General features: G+C 47.6%; 4 protein-coding genes across 6 annotated transcripts; 3 read left to right on the top strand and 1 right to left on the bottom strand.

The window, feature by feature from the left end:
* The first annotated feature begins 76 nt into the window (after positions 1-76).
* LOC101171697 (tripartite motif-containing protein 16-like) lies at positions 77-1,583 on the top strand. The gene has a single exon (XM_011487267.3). The coding sequence runs from the start codon at positions 132-134 to the stop codon at positions 1,479-1,481; it is 1,350 nt and encodes a 449-aa protein (XP_011485569.1). The 5' UTR covers positions 77-131; the 3' UTR covers positions 1,482-1,583.
* Positions 1,584-2,503: 920 nt separating this feature from the next.
* LOC101171944 (tripartite motif-containing protein 65-like) lies at positions 2,504-5,231 on the top strand. Its single transcript, XM_004079617.4, has one exon. The coding sequence runs from the start codon at positions 3,188-3,190 to the stop codon at positions 4,823-4,825; it is 1,638 nt and encodes a 545-aa protein (XP_004079665.1). The 5' UTR covers positions 2,504-3,187; the 3' UTR covers positions 4,826-5,231.
* A 1,616-nt stretch (positions 5,232-6,847) lies between these two features.
* On the bottom strand, positions 6,848-9,435 carry anapc10 (anaphase promoting complex subunit 10). Of its 2 annotated transcripts, none has more exons than XM_023966107.1 (6): positions 9,277-9,435; positions 8,678-8,793; positions 8,519-8,609; positions 8,303-8,423; positions 8,173-8,223; positions 6,848-7,260 (listed from the first exon to the last, which is right to left on the bottom strand). In XM_023966107.1, exons 2-6 carry the CDS (start codon positions 8,790-8,792, stop codon positions 7,081-7,083), a joined length of 558 nt encoding a protein of 185 aa, XP_023821875.1. In that variant the 5' UTR covers position 8,793; positions 9,277-9,435; the 3' UTR covers positions 6,848-7,080. The 2 variants fall into 2 exon arrangements, with proteins under 2 accessions (XP_023821875.1, XP_004079652.1); XM_004079604.4 differs by having other exon boundaries at positions 8,173-8,226.
* A 5-nt stretch (positions 9,436-9,440) lies between these two features.
* abce1 (ATP binding cassette subfamily E member 1) lies at positions 9,441-15,770 on the top strand. Of its 2 annotated transcripts, none has more exons than XM_020711491.2 (19): positions 9,441-9,561; positions 10,736-10,892; positions 10,973-11,058; positions 11,128-11,225; positions 11,775-11,892; positions 11,973-12,110; positions 12,189-12,258; positions 12,336-12,432; positions 12,505-12,594; positions 12,664-12,785; positions 12,870-12,994; positions 13,349-13,445; positions 14,045-14,104; positions 14,185-14,243; positions 14,314-14,424; positions 14,500-14,642; positions 15,114-15,236; positions 15,309-15,420; positions 15,488-15,770. In XM_020711491.2, exons 2-19 carry the CDS (start codon positions 10,790-10,792, stop codon positions 15,533-15,535), a joined length of 1,800 nt encoding a protein of 599 aa, XP_020567150.1. In that variant the 5' UTR covers positions 9,441-9,561; positions 10,736-10,789; the 3' UTR covers positions 15,536-15,770. The 2 variants fall into 2 exon arrangements, with proteins under 2 accessions (XP_020567150.1, XP_023821863.1); XM_023966095.1 differs by having other exon boundaries at positions 9,453-9,561; positions 10,733-10,892.
* Positions 15,771-17,958: the final 2,188 nt, after the last annotated feature.

The following is a 17,958-nucleotide window of genomic DNA, read 5'->3' on the forward strand; positions in this document are numbered from 1 at the left end:
AGTAAAGGAAACCAGAGGAGAACCCCCAGCTGTCCTCAGTGCAGGAGAACCTTCACCTTCAGGCCGGTTCTGGAGAGAAAAACAACATCATTTTGGTAGAGTTAGTGGAACAGAAGAAGACATCCGACGGTATGAAACAACAGTTTGGACTTTCAGCTTCACAAAAAGACAAACAGGAAATCTGCCCCCATCACAATGAGGAGTTGAAGATCTTCTGTCGCACTGATCAGCAGTTCATCTGTCACGTCTGTCTGATGGATGAACATCGGGGTCATGAAGCAGCCCAAATAGCAGAAGGAAGGTCTGAGAAGCAGAAGAAGCTCCAGGAGACTCGACAACGAGCCCAGAAGAAGATCCAGGACTGTGCAAAAGCTGTGAAGGAGCTCCAGCAGGAGGTGGAGGACATCAACACTGCTGCTGACAAATCAGTGGAGGACAGTGAGGAGATCTTCTCTGAGATGATCCGTCTCCTCCAGAACAGAAGCTCTGAGGTGAAGCAGCAGATCAGATCCCAGCAGGAGGACGAAGTGAATCGAGTCCTGGATCTTCAGGAGAAGCTGGAGCAGGAGATCAGAGATCTGAAGAGCAAAGACAGAGAGATGGAGCAGCTCTCTCACACAGAGGAGCACAGCCAGTTCCTGCACAGATACCCCTCACTGTCTGCACTCAGTGAGTCCACACACTCATCCAGCTTCCACCTTCGTCCTCTGAGGTACTTTGAGGAGGTGACAGATGTTGTGGCAGACACCAGAGACAAACTACAGGATCTCCTGAGGGACAAACGAGCAAACATCTCACAGAAGTTCTTCAGTTTCATTCACATCTCTTCTTTTTTTATCAATTTGATTTTAATTACATTTACGATGGAGCAAAATTTCCTGAAGTATTCAGAACTCACACTGGATCCAAACACAGCACACCCCCGTCTGAAACTGTCTGCAGCAAACAGAAAAGCAACATTCACTCTCCATAGGAACGACTACCACATGCATGCAGACCGGTTCGCTTCCTGGATTCAGGTTCTGAGCAGAGAGAGTCTGACCGGGCGTCATTACTGGGGGGTGGAGTGGACCGGTGGAGCAATTTACGTTGCAGTCACATACAAAAACATCCAAACATCACAGTATGACCAAGCGTTTGGAAGTGATGACAAATCCTGGGCCTTATACTGCGACAGAAACAGTTACATCTTCTACCACAAAGACATGCAGACCTGTCTCTCTGGTCCCGGTTCCTCTAGGGTGGGAGTGTACCTGGACCACGGAGCAGGTGTTCTGGCCTTCTACAGTGTCTCTGAAACCATGACTCTTCTACACAGAGTCCAGACCACCTTCACTCAGCCACTTCATGCCGGTCTGCGCTTCTACGACTACTTCCTGTACTCAGGAGGAGACTCCGCAGAGTTTGTTCAGCTAAATGAAAACCCTGATGGCAACGGGGGATTTGGCTATGTCCAAAGTCCCTCCCTACTGCCCAACTAATACAAAACTAAATAGTACGGGACTTTCTAGTGGCCTGGATTCAATTCAGACACCATGCCCGTTACTTTTTTTAGTCGTTACAGATCGGATCGCCGTTACAGTTTGGGCAGTTCTTACAGATCGGGTAGTTCTTACAGATCAGGTAGTCGTCACAGAATGGGTATTTCTTACAGATCGGATAGACCTTACAGATCGAGTAGTCGTAACAGATCAAGTAGTCATTACAGATTGGGTAGAGACAGTCATCAATGCACACTGGTTTTTCACAGAGACTTGTGAAATTTTTAGGCCACTGGATCTGAGACTTTAAAGTTTTTGATAGATGTTTCTTTGGTTCTCCTGTCTGTGGTTTTGTCAGAATGGTTCTTATAATCAAAGCAGAACAATCATGAATGTGTTTATCGGATGACATCTGAGATGTGTTCAGATCCATTCAACTGTAGTTTATGTTTAAAATAAAAACCATTATGTGCTGTTTGTGTATTTTTCATTCGGTGCATTTCTGAGAGTAAACTGCATTTGAGCTGCTGCTCCTGAGTCACACTTCCAGCTGCAACATCGAGTCTAGGTGCATTCACACTGAAGTGAACCGCAGCGCGATTCGTTTGGAGCTGAAACCACATCCTTGTTTGGTAATACATTAATAATGAATTAATGCTTTATTATGCAGTGACTTACAATAATAAAAGCCTTTACTAATGTTAGTTACTGCATAGCAGTAGTTAACTATTGAATGAAGATAACATCTTTTTATTACATTCAGCAAAGTTGAATTAACTGCAGACTAATACATTAAATAATACACTTAATAATAAAAAGTAATGCATAAAAGTGTCTAACACTTTACCTAATAGTTAGTTGATGCTTAATTATGCAGTAAAAAACATTAATAAAGGACTTGCTACCTATTTTCCTGAGAATGGAGGATATATATCAACAAATTGGAGCATAAAATTGCATTTGAACATGTCTTTATTCTAGTTCATGCGGTTTGAAAGAGACATTGGTGATGTAGAAGCTACAATCAGCGGCCAGCAGCTCCCAGCTCTGCTCCATTCTGATGCATCCACCTGTAGACCACTAGCTCCATGCCCGTCTTTGCTTTCATCGTGTAACAGATGGATGATGGGAAGTGGGGACGGGCTTACTTTTCACCAACAGTTCTGCCCACGCTTTAGAAGTAATTTCTACTAAACTCCTGCCGCTCTACAGAAACTATGTCCTTTTTTAATTTTAGCTAACAGCATCATACTAATGAAAAGACAGCTGGGAAGACTTTAACCAAAGCTCAAAGGATGAATGGCGAGGGTCTTTTGGTCTTTGCGGCACCACGTTTAACCGCATTCTTCTGAACTCTGCAGATTTTGCTGACATCGACCGACTGGGTTTTATGATGACGTTCTCTGCTGTTAAACAGAAGATCTGCTTTGACTTTGAGGAAGTTCTTCTGTTCTGAGGTGGGTTTGGTTGTAAGGTTGACCGTAATCTAGTCACTGTTCCTTGATGAAACTTGGAAATACTTTATTTTCACTTTAGACAAAGAAAACTGAGCTTCCTCCATTCCTTTGCACGTTCCACCTTATTCCGTAAATGGGCGTGGCTGAAAAGTGATGAAGGGCTGGTGCCTGGAAATGTCACTGAGCTGGTTCTAGACGTTCCGTGTTCCAGACAGGGTGATTCAGAGAGCAGGTTTGGAGCCGAAAGACATGCAGCCGGACGAAGAAGCTCTGTCCTGCTCTGTCTGTTTGGGTCTACTGGAGGACCCGACGACGCTCCCCTGTGGTCACAGCTACTGCATGAGCTGCATTAGGACCTACTGGAGTAAAGGAAACCAGAGGATAAGCCCCAGCTGTCCTCAGTGCAGGAGAACCTTCACACCCAGGCCAGTTCTGGAGAAAAACATCATGTTGGCAGAGTTAGTGGAACAGAAGAAGACATCCGACGGTAAGAAACAACAGTTTGGACCTTCAGCTTCACAAAAAGACAAACAGAAAATCTGCCCCCATCACAATGAGGAGTTGAAGATCTTCTGTCGCACTGATCAGCAGTTCATCTGTCACGTCTGTCTGATGGATGAACATCGGGGTCATGAAACAGCCCAAATAGCAGAAGAAAGGTCTGAGAAGCAGAGGAAGCTCCAGGAGACTCGACAACGAGCCCAGAAGAAGATCCAGGACTGTGCAAAAGCTGTGAAGGAGCTCCAGCAGAAGGTGAAGAACATTAAGGTTGGTTTTGAAAAAACTTTGGAAGACAATGAGGGGATCTTCTCTGAGATGATTCGTCTCATCCTGACAAGAAGATCTGAGGCAAAGGAGCTGATCAGATACCTGCAGGAATTCGAAGTGAGTCGAGTCCTGGATCTTCAGGAGAAGCTGGAGCAGGAGATCAGAGATCTGAAGAGCAAAGACAGAGAGATGGAGCAGCTCTCTCACACAGAGGACCACAGCCAGTTCCTGCACAGATACCCCTCACTGTCAGCACTCAGTGAGTCCACACACTCATCCAGCTTCCACCTTCGTCCTGTGAGGAACGGTGAGGAGGTGACAGCAGCTGTGGCACATGTCAGGGACAAATTAAAGAAGCTCCTGGAGGACAACTGGATAAACATCTCACCAAAGTCCTTCTTTGGTGAGATGTTTGGTTCGAAGTGCTTCAGCTTCTATCACATCTGTTTGATCATCAGTTTGGTTTTAATTATATTTTCGATGCAGAAGAAGGCTGAACCGTCAGAACCAAAGACCAAGAAAGACTTTCTGAAGTATTCAGAACTCACACTGGATCTGAACACAGCACACCCCCATCTGGAACTGTCTGCTGCAAACAGAAAAGCAACATTCACGGTCAATACCGGGGGTTATCACAGCCATCCGGACCGGTTCACTTCCTGGATTCAGGTTCTGAGCAGAGAGAGTCTGACCGGGCGCCATTACTGGGAAGTGAAGTGGACCGGAGGAGCAATTTACGTTGCAGTCGCGTACAAGAATGTTGGAACATCACAGTTTGGAAGTGATGACAAATCCTGGGCCTTATACTGCGACAGAAACAGTTACATCTTCTACCACAAAGACATGCAGACCTGTCTCTCTGGTCCCGGTTCCTCTAGGGTGGGAGTGTACCTGGACCACGGAGCAGGTGTTCTGGCCTTCTACAGTGTCTCTGAAACCATGACTCTTCTCCACAGAGTCCAGACCACCTTCACTCAGCCACTTCATGCTGGTCTGCGCTTCTACGACTACTTCCTGTACTCAGGAGGAGACTCCGCTGAGTTTGTTCAGCTAAATGAAAACCCTGATGGCAACGGGGGATTTGGCTATGTCCAAAGTCCCTCCCTACTGCCCAACTAATACAAAACTAAATAGTACGGGACTTTCTAGTGGCCTGGATTCAATTTAGATACCATGCCCGTTACTTTTTTAGTCATTACAGATCAGGTAGTTCTTACAGATGGGGTAGTTGTTACAGATCAGATAGTTGCTACAGATCAGGTAGTCATTACAGTTTGGGTAGAGACAGGCATCAGTGCACACTGTTTTTTCACATAGACTTGTGAAATTTCTAGGCCACTGGATCTGAGACTTTAAAGTTTTTGGTAGAAGTTTTTTTTTTTGGTTCTCCTGTCTGTGGTTTTGTCAGAATGGTTCTTATAATCAAAGCAGAACAATCATGAATGTGTTTCTCTGATAATGACTGGTGTGTGTTCAGATTTATTCAACTGCAGTTTATGTTTAAAATAAAAACCATTATCTGCTGTTTGTGGAGTCTTCATTCTGTGCATTTATGAGAGTAAACTGCATGTGAGCTGCTGCTCTTGAGTCACACTTCCTGCTGCAACAGCCAGCCCCTCTGCTGATACTCCCTCCACCTGTTCTATTCCAACCCCGGCTGATGATGCTGATAGTCGTCCTGCGGCGTTCCACTGCCAGACCCGCAACTGGCAAACATCTGAGACGTGATGCTGCAGCCCAAAGCTGTGAAGATCCTCCTCTCGGGTCTGCCATCATCATCAGTCAATGAAGGGGGAGGTGGTTTCATAGTGAGATGAAACCAGTTGAACACTATCCTCTGCTATCACATTAACAGTTTCCTAACACAGCATCACATCACTGGAGACCCGTAAAGACCTCCGTCCCGCAGAGTGTGATAGAGGTTACAGATGGGCCGGTGGTATCAGATCTGGTAGCTGTTTCGGTATAAACATTTTAAGATGTTATTTTTGTTATGAACATTTGAAGACATTCCCAGACTGTAAGACGCTGTAGTGGAAGTGAGCATGTGCAGACTGATCGGGTAATGACAAGCTGCAGTTTCAGGCTCTTCCTGGTTCCTCGGGTCTCGTGAGACACGGTGGGGGTGGGATCATGTTTGATACGAGAATGGTCCCTTCAAGAACCAAACCCGTTTACATTGAGTAGGTTGACTCCCTCCTCCTGGGGGCTCCTGCCTTCAATAAACCTTCCTTTCCTTCACCTTTTTTTTTTAAAGTCCAAACCTGCACGTTGAATGCTGGGAAATCGGATACGCTGGTTTCTGTGGATCAGAACCAGGAAGCGAAAGAGACGCAGAACTGACTCAAGAGGATGAAGATGTACACATGAGAGCCATTCAAGCTCATCCAGCCACTCCTACACATGCGGTTACCATGGAAACCAGAGAGTTCTGCTCTCTCTGCGTGTGATCTGGCTCCCTCTGCTGGTCAAACAACCAAACTGCATCACTGAAATCTGAGTTTCTCAGGAAGATTTTAGCATTTAGATCCTTAATTTGTCTGTATTAATAGCTGTTTGAGAGAAAGATTTTAATTATTAAAAGTAGTCAACCAATAAAGTTTTACATACTGTATATGAGAAAAAATCACATTGTTAGAAATTAGTCAAATTGCATGTAAATTAAGTCGTTCAATGACGAGAAATGTCATAAAATTATGAGAAAGAAGTCGTAAAACTATAACAAAGTCAACATTTTACGTGAATGAAGCTGTAAAATTAGGAGAAAAAGTTGTAGAATTATGAGATAAGAATCATCTTAAGAAGTCAAAGTCACAATTTTACGTGAACATTAAACTATGAAAGAAAAGTTGTAAAATTAAGAGAAAGAAGTCAAAACATACGTTAAAGTTTTACAGTTATGAGGAAAAAAAATCATAATATTAGGAGAAACAAATATAAAAATGTTACGTTAAAGTTCTACAAAAAACATATTTTCTGTTTCCTTATTAAAATTGGTTTCAAGGATGTTAATAGTTTTCAATTTGGCACATATAAGAGACAGTAATAACAAAAAACCAGAAATGTTTGAAAGAGTTTAGCTTATTAAAACTTATTAATTGAAGTTTTTTCCTCAAACTTTCCTCAAAAACAACAAATCTGTGAATTTGTGAAAAGGTTTTATTTACATTAAAAAAGGAGAATTCCACATGTCAAGTGTTCAGACTGCAGCTGTTTCCACATAAAGTTGAATATTTTGTCTAGAAAATGTTTGTTGGTGGGAAACGTCCCGCTCTGGGCCTGCAGGCTCTTCCCTCTTCATCCTCTAAGTTTGGCACGAAGGTTCTTCAGAACCGTCCCGGCCGGCGCCGCTCCGGGTCCAGCACCTCCCGGGATCACCTGATGGTGCGGTACATCATGAAGTCCACCGTGGTGCATCGTGGGAACTTGCCGATGGAGCTCTCCTCCACCGGCGTGTAGACCTTGATCTGCCGCATGTGTGTGTCCCGGCCGTTCTGGTGGTTGGCCAGAACCGCGATCTGGATCATGAAGGTGCTGATGGGCTCGTTGGTCCGCTGGAAGGCAGAGGAGAGACGGCAGCTGCAACCGCCACCCAAAACGCCAAAACACCCTCCAACACCTCTGAGGTTAGACTGGACCGTCTCTCAGTTCATCATCACTTCACTTGGTTTATTTGTCGGATTTCTGATTTAATTTTCTTTTGTCAAACTATTTCAACGCAGTCAGACGTCTGAACTGAACAGAAGTGAAGCTGTTGTCAAGAAATGAGGAATTTCTATGATAAAAAGTGACAAAAAAGCAGTTTGTGCTAGAAAAATAAGAAGTACAGGAATTTATTAAAGAATAAAAAAAAAATCATCTAAAACATTTGAAGAATCGCTAAAGTAAAGATCGGCTGAAATCTCTGATGAAAACGATGATTTCAACTGTTTTTAACATGTTTTTTGTGGCATTTTTCTGAAGTTAGACGACTTCTATCAGGAAAGTTAAACTCAAAATGGCATCTCTGAGTTGTTCTAAATTCAAATCACTGTGAATCAGCAGCAGATGAAAAAAAGCTGTTGGTATAGAGCTGGTTTGGGACGCCGGGCGTCCCACAAGCTCCGCTCCTCTACACGAGGGGAAGAGGGGCGGGGTCGCTCACTGCCAACAATCCCGCTCACAACTCAAGAGGTGAATTTCTAACAAACTCCTGCCGCTCTGCAGAAACTATGTCCTAGAATAAGACAAGAATTTTTGATTAAAAGACCCCTGCTTTGAAAATCGATGAAACGATAATCGAAATGCGACTTTGAGACCAAATCCCCTCAAAGATTAAAAAATCACTTTAGTGCTGAAAACATATTTTCATATTTATGTCTGATTTCAAATCTCTGCTATTCGTGCAAATAAAACATTTTTCCGTTTGAAAATGTTTTAGCAACGTTTCCATTGAACTCTGTGGACAGTTTCCTGTGTGTTTCTACCTGGTTGAGCAGAGAGATGTGGATCCAGCCGCTCGGTTCCACCATCTCCAGCTGCTGCAGGGATCAGAACAGCAGACTGAGGTCAGCAGAGTCAGACGGACGCCGATCATCCGACTTTACTGGACGTTACCCGGATCTCCTGCAGGTTGTGAAAGTTGTTGCCCACTCGGACGGAGATCTTACTGGGGGTGTAGCTCTCGTCCGATTTGTAGTCGGCGTAGATGCAAAGCATCTTCACGGTGGTCCTCCTCCTGGATTCACAACACCAACATCTGAGGTGAAGAGCAGGAGACCCCAACCTTCCCCCCAACGTTCCCCCCAACGTTCCCCGCGGTTCCACTCACACCTGAACTGTATGTTGACCAGGTGAGGCTGTGAGCCGTCCGACTGCCAGTACGTCTCCAGGTTGTCGTCCCTCAGCTGATCCACGCCGAACCCTGCAGACGTCATCAGGGTTTCAATGAGGCACACAGAGGAGGGGGGGCACACAGACCGTCGGTTCTACCTGGTTTGCAGGAAGACAGCGACCACACGGCCTGGGAGCCGATCTCTCGAACCGTGCCGGTCCGCTCCAGCTGCTTCGGGTCGGCACCAGGTGGGGTTTTGCTTGCGGTGGCCATTCTGCAACCGGGAAACAAACGAACACCAAGGCTGGACCTCAGATAAAAGCATCACTGCCAACTCCATTGAAAATGTTGGGATTTTATTATCATTTGTATATAAAACAACAGATTGTGCAGGAAATAAAACTTTTTTGAACAAAAGGTTGAACAGGTAGAACTGGCGGAAAATTCGGCGCAACAATAGAAAACCGGAAGTATTAAATTTAGCAGATATTAGGAAAACATTAGGCTAACCTAACGAACCTCCATTATAAAACAGCAAATGAGTTATTGCAGACAGAAAACAAGTCAGAGTAGCAATAAAACTTTAACAAGTTGTTAAATATTTCACAATAAAGCAGTAAAAACGGAAAAACTAAGATCACGAATGGTAATGTGTGTTAGCTACGTACGCTAATAAAACACTATCGTTTAGGTTCCCCAAACAAACAAACAAAAATGTAAAAATCAAACAAAAACAAGCCTCAACAATGGTTTTCACCTTTAGAACGTCGCATCAACACATTTAAAGGGCGTTTTTCCTCTTTAAAATCCACTTTTGTTTTGGTTCAAAATGTGTTGCTTCGATCCGAGCATCTATGTCGCATCTCGATGACGTCAGAGGTCCTGGTCGCTCACAAACCCACGCGCCTCCCGCCATCTTTCCTGCCGGCTTCCAGCAAAGAAACACGTTGCTGAAAAACAGAAGTTTTTACTCCGACTTCTCCCCTCTGAATACTCCGGGAGTTCGGTGTGTTTTGAAGCCGGAACTCGGGAGCCAAAAAGGGTGAGTTTTTACCAAACACCCCGGAAGTGGCGCAGACTTTATCTGCGTGAATCACCATAGAAACGAGCAGCTGTCATGTGTGAGGCCTTTGGGTTAGCGGTTAGCTTCCCCGATCACCGCCGTAGATCGTCTTTTTTGATCCACTCTTGATTTTAAACCACATAATTATTCCCATACTTCTTTATTTTGGTCGTTTAGATGTTCATACTTTAGTATTTCCCTCCACATTTGTCGTTATGGTCGCTATGGGGACGTTTAGCTCACACAGCGCCGAATTACGTCCGCCATTCATTCAAATTAAGAGTTTAGTCATTCTAAAACCAAAACCTACATATTAGATGTATTTCTGCACCGTAAAGTCGAACATTTGAATGGGATGATGGAATCGGCGTGTGAATTAGTGCTGTTCTGCTCTGTAATCTGGAATAATCTGGAGTTTAAAGACCGTCGTCTCCGCCCGTCACGTTTTTTCTTCATGTTGGGGGCGTAAAGGCCAAAAACCAAACTAACACAAAACACAAAACCTGACTTCAGTTTGAGTTCAAAAACTCAAACTGAAACCTGAGGACTTATTCTGGTGAGACGTTCACGTTGACTTTGGCATCAAAAGCTCAGATCAGCAGCGTCTGAAGCTCCACCCGTCTCTGCTGCGCCCTAAAACCCAGACGCTGCAGCGTTTGATTATTTTAGTTTTACTCTCAGCTTTTAGTTCATTTCTGGAGGAAACTTGATCTTCCTTCTGAACCGGATTTTATTTGGTTATTTAAACCGGTTTAGCATTTAGAATGACAAAAGTTGAAGTTTCATGACACAAATTAGGAATTTTCACATTAAATTTAATCGATTCTGTTATTTGATTTAATTGTTTTATTTTTTTAGTAAAAACTGTATTTAGGTAAAATTTCAGACCCGAGTTCATTCAAACAAAGCTTAGAATCTAAAGGGTTTCTTTTTTATCAAAATAAAAGCCTCTGCTGTGATCTTCCATGAGTTTATCAAAATAAAAGCCTCGGCTGTGATCTTCCATGAGTTTATCAAAATAAAAGCCTCGGCTGCGATTTTCCATTAATATAATGATGTTTATTTTATGTCCATTAAACTTAAATAGTCTGGATCTCCTGGTAGCTTTGGTTTCCCGACAGACCCCGCCTCTTTTGTGTGTTTGGTCCAGCAGCTCCGGCAGGTGAAAGCCCCTTCAGCGCTGCCCCCCCCCCCCTCCCCTTCCATCATGGCGGATAAAAACACCAGGATCGCCATCGTCAACCACGACAAATGCAAACCCAAGAAATGCCGTCAGGAGTGCAAGAAGAGCTGCCCGGTGGTGCGCATGGGTGAGTCCCCCCTCCCTAAAGGAGGCGGCGGCTGGTATGGCGGCGCTCTGATGCTGACCCCGCCCCCTCTGTGTGTGCAGGTAAGCTGTGCATCGAGGTGACCCCGCAGAGTAAGATCGTGTGGATCTCTGAGTCTCTCTGCATCGGCTGCGGAATCTGCATCAAGGTGAGTCAACCTGCAGGTGGCGACGGTGCTGCCAGCCGGGCCGGTTCTGACCCGTCTCTGTTCTCGTAGAAATGTCCGTTTGGAGCGCTGTCCATCGTCAACCTTCCCAGCAACCTGGAGAAGGAAACCACACACAGATACTGCGCCAACTCCTTCAAGCTGCACAGGTACGCCTGACGACCCGGACCGGAACCTCTCCTGGTTCCGACCCCGTCACGGGGCTCCATGCAGACCCATAACTGAGTTCTGGTAGAATAAAAATCTGATGTCAATGTCAAAGTCCAGATGATCACGTTCAAGTTCTGACGGTTTGGACTCCCAAGATCTTCTGAGTCCAGACCGGAAACAGCACTGAAGGCTGGAGGATCTGTTTTTGGTTCTTTTGGACTTTGTTCCCGTCTAGAGGTGCAGAATCGCACCACCATGCACGGTTGGAGCGCAGGAACTGCTGCAGAGAAAAAAGTCAAAGCATAATTTCTAAATAAAAAAAAAATCAGAAGATTTCCAAAATAAAGTGTTTGGGATCTGGTTTTTCTTTACTGTCTGGAGGGTAAAGTTTCCTTTTTTTGTCCAAACGTCTCTTTACGTTGTCATGGAAACGGGAAGCCGTGTTTCGTTGGTCTCTGGGCTCAAAAATAACCCCAAAGTTTCTGGACGTTTCTGGGTTCCTGCTGCCGTTCCAGCAGGGTTGATGGGTTTTTCTGCGTTTGTGTCAGGCTGCCCATCCCCAGACCCGGGGAGGTGCTGGGGTTGGTGGGGACCAACGGTATCGGCAAGTCCACGGCTCTGAAGATCCTGGCCGGGAAACAGAAGCCCAACCTGGGGAGGTTTGACGTGAGTGCCAGGGGCTGTCCAGTTCTGTCTTTGCTGGTCTCTCAGAGTTTGTTGGGTTTGAATCTTTTTTTTTCCCCCAGAATCCTCCAGACTGGCAGGAGATCCTGACCTACTTCAGAGGTTCAGAGCTGCAGAACTACTTCACCAAAATCCTGGAGGACGACCTGCGAGCCATCGTCAAGCCGCAGTACGTCGACCAGATCCCCAAAACTGTGAAGGTCTGGTTCTCTGCTGGGTTCTAGATGACAGGCTGTCTGTGGTTTGGCTACATCTTCACTTCCTACATCTGCCTGCAGGGGTCAGTAGGTTCCATCCTGGGCAGGAAGGACGACACAAACACACAAGACATCGTCTGCCAACAGCTGGGTAACGATGAACGCCTGTTCTGGGGAGCGTCTGGCGGTTCTTCGTCGGTTGACGTTGTAAGTCTGTTGCTGCTGCAGATCTGAGTCACCTGCGGGAGAGGAACGTGGAGGACCTGTCCGGAGGAGAGCTGCAGAGGTTTGCCTGCGCCGTCGTCTGCATCCAGAGGGCCGACATGTGAGTTCCTGGTTTCATCCTCATTTTCCCGCTCTTTGCTTTGATCTCACGGCCTCCGCTCTTCTGCCGCAGTTTCATGTTTGATGAGCCGTCCAGTTACCTGGATGTGAAGCAGAGGCTGAAGGCTGCCATCACCATCCGCTCCCTCATCACCCCAGACAGGTGAGGAACCAGCCGCCGCCTTTTCTCCTGGATCCTTTTCTTGTTCTTCAACGTCCTGTTCCATCTCAGGTACATCATTGTGGTGGAGCACGACCTGAGCGTGTTGGACTACCTGTCCGACTTCATCTGCTGTCTGTACGGAGTCCCCAGCGCCTACGGGGTCGTGACCATGCCCTTCAGCGTCCGAGAAGGTCAAGCTTAACTCAGACAGCGGAGGAGTGAAAGCCACGGCTGCAAAGTGTCCGATTCGCTCATTCACTCCGCTTCTCTTGCAGGTATCAACATCTTCCTGGACGGCTACGTTCCCACAGAGAACCTCAGGTTTCGGGAAACCTCATTGGTCTTTAAGGTGGCAGAAACGGCCAATGAAGAGGAAGTGAAAAGACTCAGACACTACCAGGTATGTGAGATTTGAATTTTTCTTTTGTTGTTGATATCCCGGACAAGCCTCCCAAAAATTGTTATTATCCCGGACAAGCCCCCCCAAAAACTGTTGCTGATATCCCGGACAAGCCCCTAAAAACTGTTGTTGATATCCCGGACAAGCCCCCCAAAACTGTTCTTGATATCCCGGACAAGCCCCCCAAAAATTGTTGTTATTATCCCGGACAAGCCCCTAAAAACTGTTGCTGATATCCCGGACAAGCCCCCAAAAACTGTCGTTGATATCCCGGATAAGCCCCCAAACCTCTAACTCTGTGCTGAATGTGAACATGACATTTCATTAATTTTCTGCCTCTGTTCTGGCGTTCAGTATCCAGACATGGTGAAGACGATGGGCGAGTTCACGCTGGCCATCAAAGGGGGAGAGTTCACGGACTCCGAGATCATGGTGATGCTGGGAGAGAATGGTGAGCCGCCCGGTTTTTTCGGCAGCTTCTGAGCCAAGAACCACAACTTTCTGACTCCAACCACTCAGCTTCTGAAGCAGCAACTCGTTTCTGAGTGCATGAAGTTTGGAGGCGGAGCTATCGTCACTTTAAAAAGCATTTTGTTTACATAAATAGAAGTCGGCGCGTCAGCGGCTTTGGAGTTCAGGGTTCATCCTCATTGAGGGCCGTTCAGCGGCTGTTTAACACGCAGACGACTCCTCAAAGACCAGATAAATGAAGCAAAACATGCTGATTTATGGAATAGGCGGAGTCATGGAGAACTCACAGGAGTAAAATGGCGTCTAAATTCACTCTAAAACACAATACCTTCTAAAAGCAGGATTCTTTTACAAGTAAACTAATGGGATGGTTACCTAATGCTTACAAAGTAACATGAGGAGCATCTTCCTGAGTGACCAGTTTGGGACTCAAACTTTAGACCAACATAGACGGTGTTTAACCCACTGAACCACAGACACAGAAAATGTAGCCAAACGCACTGTGGGGGGAGTCTCTGAGGCTGCCGCGGTTCTGGTTCTGTTCCTATTGGTCCTCTGGATCTTACATGATGTTTGCAGGAACGGGGAAGACCACCTTCATCCGGATGTTGGCCGGCGGACTCAAACCCGACAGTGGAGGTGAGTGTGCTCACAGACTGAGCCGCGCAGACAGGCTCTAAGCCGCGCAGGCGCGCTCTGACCTGCGCTCTGTCTCCTAGGCGAGGTTCCCATCCTGAACGTGAGCTACAAGCCTCAGACCATCAGCCCCAAGTTCAAGGTGAGAGCCGCTCAGTCGGTTACTTGCGTGGTCGTCTCAGAGGTGCCGACGCCGGTGTGTTTGTCCACAGGGCAGCGTCCGGGCGCTGCTACACGAGAAGATCCGGGACGCGTACACGCACCCGCAGTTCATCACCGACGTGATGAAGCCCATGCAGATCGAGAGCATCATCGACCAGGACGTAAGGCGCTCTGATGCCGACGCCGCACCGCTGCTCTGAGGCGCTTCTAAACGGGAAACCCCTCCCCCCCTGCAGGTGCAGAACCTCTCCGGCGGTGAGCTGCAGCGAGTCGCCCTCACGCTCTGTCTGGGGAAGCCGGCCGATGTTTACCTGGTCGACGAGCCGTCGGCGTACCTGGACTCCGAGCAGAGGTTGATGGCGGCCAGAGTCATCAAGAGGTGGAGCTTCTCTTCTATAGACCGAGGAAATGAAAGGATGTCAGAGTTTTCAGTGTTTTCGGTTGTAATTTACTGGAAAAACACCAAATTATACTGAAGAAAAACAAAAAAATATAATTTTAAATCTCTAAAATGTCAAACTGGTGTCGCCTTAAATTATAACTTCAGTTGTCAATGTGAGGGCCGTATTTCATCTAAAGTTGCTTTTAAGGTTGTTGTAAATTCTACTTGTTTTCTTTCCAATCAGAATTCTTTTACTTTTGTTTAAATTTTAATTTCTTTAAAAATGTCCAGAAAAACGGCATCATTTGTCGTCTTTTGTGTTTTCTGTACTGCTTCAGTCGAGCTACGGCTTCAGTTGGCCACCAGGTGTCCCTGTTGTTAGAACGAAGCTTCAAAGTTTTTAAGAACCTGCAGTTGCGCAGCCCGGCCTGTGTGGGGCGCCGTTTCTGATCTGACGTTTGTCGGCAGGTACATCCTCCACGCCAAGAAGACGGCGTTTGTGGTGGAGCACGACTTCATCATGGCGACGTACCTCGCCGACAGAGTCATCGTGTTCGACGGCATTCCCTCCAGGGAGACGCTGGCTAACACGTGAGGATCGTCCGCGCGGCGCGCTAACGTCCGGATGGTCGCCGTCTAACGGCCGTGTCTTTTCTCCGTCAGGCCTCAGGGTCTGCTGGCGGGGATGAACCGCTTCCTGTCGCTGCTGGAGATCACCTTCAGGAGGGACCCCAACAACTTTAGGCCGCGCATCAACAAGCTCAACTCCATCAAGGTTGGCGCCCGGCGGGATCCACGGTTCGTTTCTCCACACGATGCTAAATGTCTTTTGTTTCATCTAGGACACGGAACAGAAAAAGAGCGGGAACTATTTCTTCCTGGACGACTAAGACCCCGTCCCATGTGACCAACCGCGACTGCTCCTGAACGTCCGGCGCCGCGCCGGAACAGAAACCCATCAGCCTTTCGTGTTCCGGGCCGTTCATAGCCAGCATTGTTGTGACGTGTAACATGAAGAAGTGCATTATCACATCCTGTCCACGGGGGGGGGGGCGTCCGTCCGGGAGGCGGCCCCATCAAGGATCATCCACACATTTACATCGATAATAAATGGATGCTTCCCGACCTTTGGCCTCTTCTCTGCACAAACATTTAGACAAAAGCAAAACAAAAATCACCAGAAACCACAGTTTCCTGACTTATCAAGTGGTAGGGGTGTGGCCTTCCAATGAGTTCACTAGTGATTGGTGAGAGTGGTTGCCATAGAAACGTTGACCAACTCTGATGTTGTCTGGCGGCATCCAAATCGATAAAATGGCAACTGAATGGACTTCGTTTGGTCGGAGCCATAAGGAAACCGTTTTCGACGTCTCGCTCATCCTGTTCTCCAATACAGTCAATGATCTGGAGGCAGAGCGATTTGTACACACCCCTTTCCTGGAACTGATGATTGATTGGTCAACTGTCAATCAAGACAGAATGGGAAGGGGGGGGGGGTTAACCCTTGTGCTATCCTAGGCACTTTAAGATTGGTAGTAGGGTCATCTAGACCAAGGGTCCCCAAATCCAGGCCTCGAGGGCCAGTGGCCTGCTGGTTTTCCAGCAACCCTGCCTTACTTGCTGCTGATTACCTGGACCAGGTGTGTTTAGCCAATGAGGCGCTTCAATGGCAGGTTGGTTGGAATACATGTAGGACACTGGCCTACCAGGCCTGGATTTGGGGACCCCTGCACTAGACAGTGCTCTGAACCTTTCTTCAATGATTTGTGATCTTCACTGGTGTCGATGGATTACATGAAATCTTTTCACCTTTATCCACCAGGTTGTATTGGGGGGGGGGGTATTTTTTTTTATTTTTTTTTTTTTTTAAACTTTATTAATTTCAATCATGTCTGAAAATCTTTGGTGTTGGACCGGACGGAAAAGGAAAGAGGGGAAGAAGAGAGAGGGACGCTAGAGAGAGGGGGGGGTAGGGGGTGATAATAGGAGGGGAAGGGGGATAAGACCATGAAGCAGCATAGAGCAGACAGGTTTACTGGTTGTTAATCATTATGGTAAGGTTCAAATGCAGTACAAAAAGGGCGGGGCCTGTCCACACACACACTCAAATGTTATAAACACACCTGCTAGCTGCAAAAATGTCCACCTGTCGACATGTACACAAAACAGATAGTGTTCACACGCATACTTATGCCTGATAACCAACTAGTGTGAAATATTTCAGTCATTCAGTCATGCAAGCTATTAGTGCAAAGGTGAGCTAACACCAGTGCTCAGGTGAGGTTTTATGTTCTTCTAAAATGGATGGTGGAACGTGAAAAGAAGGAGGGAGAGTGCCCAGCCATCCCCATCCCAAGACCCCCACCGCAGCAGCAGCGGCAGCCGGAATCCCCCCAACGCCACACGGGAACCGGCAGGGAACAACCGCCGCCCGGGCGACCAAGCCCGCCACCCAGGCCAGGGCCAGCAGGGCCGCCGCAAGGCCCCCAGAGCCAGAGGCCAGGGAAGCACGGAGGGAAAGAGAGCGCCGCCCCAGCCCAACCAGGAGAGCAGCCCCCCCGCCGCGCCGGGAAAACCCAACGCAGAGCCCCACCGGAGAAGGACGCCCACAGCCCCAAACGAGCACCCCACCACCACCCAGGAGTTCCGGGCATCCCCCCGCCCCAACCCCAGGTACGAGCCAGGACCCCCCAAGGGAGACCCGCTCCGCACTCCAGGCAACCATCCGCCCGGCCCACGGTTGGTCCAGGGAGGAGCGAGGCAGGGGGCCCGCCGCCCCCGCCCAGGAGGGGGGAACCCCGGGGAAAAAAAAGGGCCCACAAGGGGTGTTATAAATATGGCCCGACCAGGCTCGGCCACAGTTGGAAATTTGGCGGGGCCCAGCACTCAGGAGCAAGGACCAGAACCCACCCCCCAGGGACCAGACACCCCCGGCTCAGATGTAATGTGAACTCCCCCACCGCGCGGAGAGAGCACCGCCGGGCCCAGGAAGCCAGCACCCCGGGGACACGGCCGCCGTTGCAAAGGGGGGCCCGCACCCCCCACCAGGGAAGAGGCAGGGGACAGATGGACCCAGGTCCCACCTTCCTTGCAAATTGTGTGTGCGTGTATGTGTGTTTGAGATGGTGTGTGTGTGCATGTGTGTGTGTTTATGTTGGGATGTATATATTGAGGGGGGAGGGGTGTGTGTACTAAGGGGGGGTGCAGTTAAAATTGGCGGGTAAGGCACTAAGGGGACATCTCCTGATTACTCACAGTGATGTCCCCTCACCCTCCCCACCAAGGGGCCCTAAATGTCTAAGGTGCGGTTAAA

The sequence above is a fragment of the Oryzias latipes genome, chromosome 18 (genome assembly GCF_002234675.1).
Source record: "Oryzias latipes chromosome 18, ASM223467v1".
Lineage (NCBI taxonomy): Eukaryota > Metazoa > Chordata > Actinopteri > Beloniformes > Adrianichthyidae > Oryzias > Oryzias latipes.

Coding starts and splice junctions, on each gene's coding strand:
- LOC101171944 (XM_004079617.4), top strand. CDS start 3,188: ATGCAGCCGGACGAAGAAGCTCTGTCCTGCTCTGTCTGTTTGGGTCTA.
- anapc10 (XM_004079604.4), bottom strand. CDS start 8,792: ATGGCCACCGCAAGCAAAACCCCACCTGGTGCCGACCCGAAGCAGCTG. Junction 8,610..8,677: donor GCTGTCTTCCTGCAAACCAG/GTAGAACCGACG, acceptor TGACGTCTGCAG/GGTTCGGCGTGGATCAGCTG. Junction 8,424..8,518: donor CTGGTCAACATACAGTTCAG/GTGTGAGTGGAA, acceptor TTGTGAATCCAG/GAGGAGGACCACCGTGAAGA.
- LOC101171697 (XM_011487267.3), top strand. CDS start 132: ATGAAACAACAGTTTGGACTTTCAGCTTCACAAAAAGACAAACAGGAA.
- abce1 (XM_020711491.2), top strand. CDS start 10,790: ATGGCGGATAAAAACACCAGGATCGCCATCGTCAACCACGACAAATGC. Junction 14,244..14,313: donor CCATCAGCCCCAAGTTCAAG/GTGAGAGCCGCT, acceptor GTTTGTCCACAG/GGCAGCGTCCGGGCGCTGCT. Junction 15,237..15,308: donor AGGGAGACGCTGGCTAACAC/GTGAGGATCGTC, acceptor TTTCTCCGTCAG/GCCTCAGGGTCTGCTGGCGG.